Source organism: Vespula pensylvanica, chromosome 11 (genome assembly GCF_014466175.1).
Source record: "Vespula pensylvanica isolate Volc-1 chromosome 11, ASM1446617v1, whole genome shotgun sequence".
In the NCBI taxonomy this organism is placed as follows: domain Eukaryota; kingdom Metazoa; phylum Arthropoda; class Insecta; order Hymenoptera; family Vespidae; genus Vespula; species Vespula pensylvanica.
In genome coordinates, this window is record NC_057695.1 from 6,294,340 (window position 1) to 6,296,002 (window position 1,663).

Consider the following 1,663-nt stretch of genomic DNA (forward strand, 5'->3'; position numbering starts at 1 on the left):
TTGTAAAATCGTGAAATTCAAGTTTCCTCTTATGAAAAACAAAAATCATCAAGTATAAATAATAATAAATGGGAACTGTTAATAAAATGTACATAATATTATTGTTTATTGAATAATATTTAATTGATAATGTAAAAATTGAAGATATTGTATTTATAATTAATTTTAATTTATTTCAGGATCATCTCCTAGCCGTTTAGCGACGAACAGAACAGTCGAGACAACGGAAGAAAGAATCGCCCCGGTTCCAGAATCACCAAAAGCCAAGGTATCGATATATCGAAATTTTAAAACGATGCAATTGAGTCTTAGAGCATTAAAAAAGTAAAAAAAAAAAATTAAGGATAATAAAAAAAGTAACAGACTTTAATTAATCATCACTATAAGGGGGAAAAAAAACTTTCGCTTCACGTAACTTTCTTTTGCCGGCTTTATTTTCTTAATCTATTACATATATATATATTTTTTTATCTTATTTAATATTTATTTATAGTTGTTATTATTATTATTATTATTATTATTATTATTATTATTATTATTATTTTATTACTTTATTATTTTATTATCATTGTTGTTGTGGTTATTATTATTGTTGTTGCGCAGCAGCAGGCTTGAGGAGCTCTTTTTTTTATTTACTTATTTACTTTTTTTTTTTTTTCAAAGCTTTTGATCAAAGCGTCGTTCGAGGAAGCATCTTTTTCTCTATTTTACCAACATTTTTTACTCGCCGAGCTTGAATCATAATATTATTTATATACAGGGTATGTTAAAATGTTTCGAACAAATTTGAAAAAAAAAAAAAAAAAAAGAAATGTATATTTATACATACCTGTCGATATCTATGTCCATTATGAAATGAAATTAATCTGATTTTTTTTTTCTCTTCTTTAATTAAATATTTCATCAAATAAGTAATTTCATAATCAGTTAAAGAAAAACTGTTTATATATTTTTCGTTTTAATCAACTCTCATAATAATCCAAAATTTTGTACAATTCACACAAAAAAAAAAGGATCTTGTTCTCTTTTTTCTTTTCCTTCTTTATTAACGCAATAACTTTCTTTGAGAATTAAGTCGCAATATTTTTGCCTACCCTGTATATACCCATTGCGAAATTCTTCATCGCAATCATCAATTCCAAATAATCCGAAATCCAAAGAAACGAGAACGTATCATTCTAGCGTTACCATACGCCATTGCTATACGCCGCTGCTTTTATATCGTAGCTTTCTATTTTTTCTCTGAATAATTATTATTTAAATAGAAATAATGGAGATAGAGACAATCTCTCCTACGAGGAATAAAAAGAGGCGGAGGATATTGTCACGTGATCGAGATCAAATTAATGGCGATTATTTCTTTTTCTTGATTAGTTCTTTTCTCCTTCTTCTTCTTCTTCTTCTTCTTCTTATTTTTTTTTTTTATTTCATTTCATTTTCTTTTCCTCCCTACTGTTCATTATCTTTGTTTCCTTGTCTCTCTTTTCTTTTCTTTTTTTTTTTTTCAAATCACTTTCCCTCGTTTATATTTTTCTTTTCACGTTTTTTCTTTGTCTTTTTCTTATCACTTTCTCTCCTTGTTTTTCCTTTTCTTTTTTCATTTTTTTCTTCCTTTTCCTTTCATCCTCTTTCCTTACTTCTGTTCTCTCTCTCTTTTTTTTTT

At 26.4% G+C, this 1,663-nt stretch overlaps 1 protein-coding gene across 5 annotated transcripts in view; it reads left to right on the top strand.

The window, feature by feature from the left end:
• Positions 1-1,663, top strand: part of LOC122633164 (MICAL-like protein 1) — a 59,501-nt gene that overhangs the window by 46,291 nt on the left and 11,547 nt on the right. For all 5 annotated transcript variants that reach the window (XM_043820755.1, XM_043820756.1, XM_043820754.1 and 2 more), the window contains one exon: positions 180-268. In XM_043820755.1, coding sequence (XP_043676690.1) covers positions 180-268 — 89 coding nt within the window. The remainder of the gene's footprint in view (positions 1-179; positions 269-1,663) is intronic.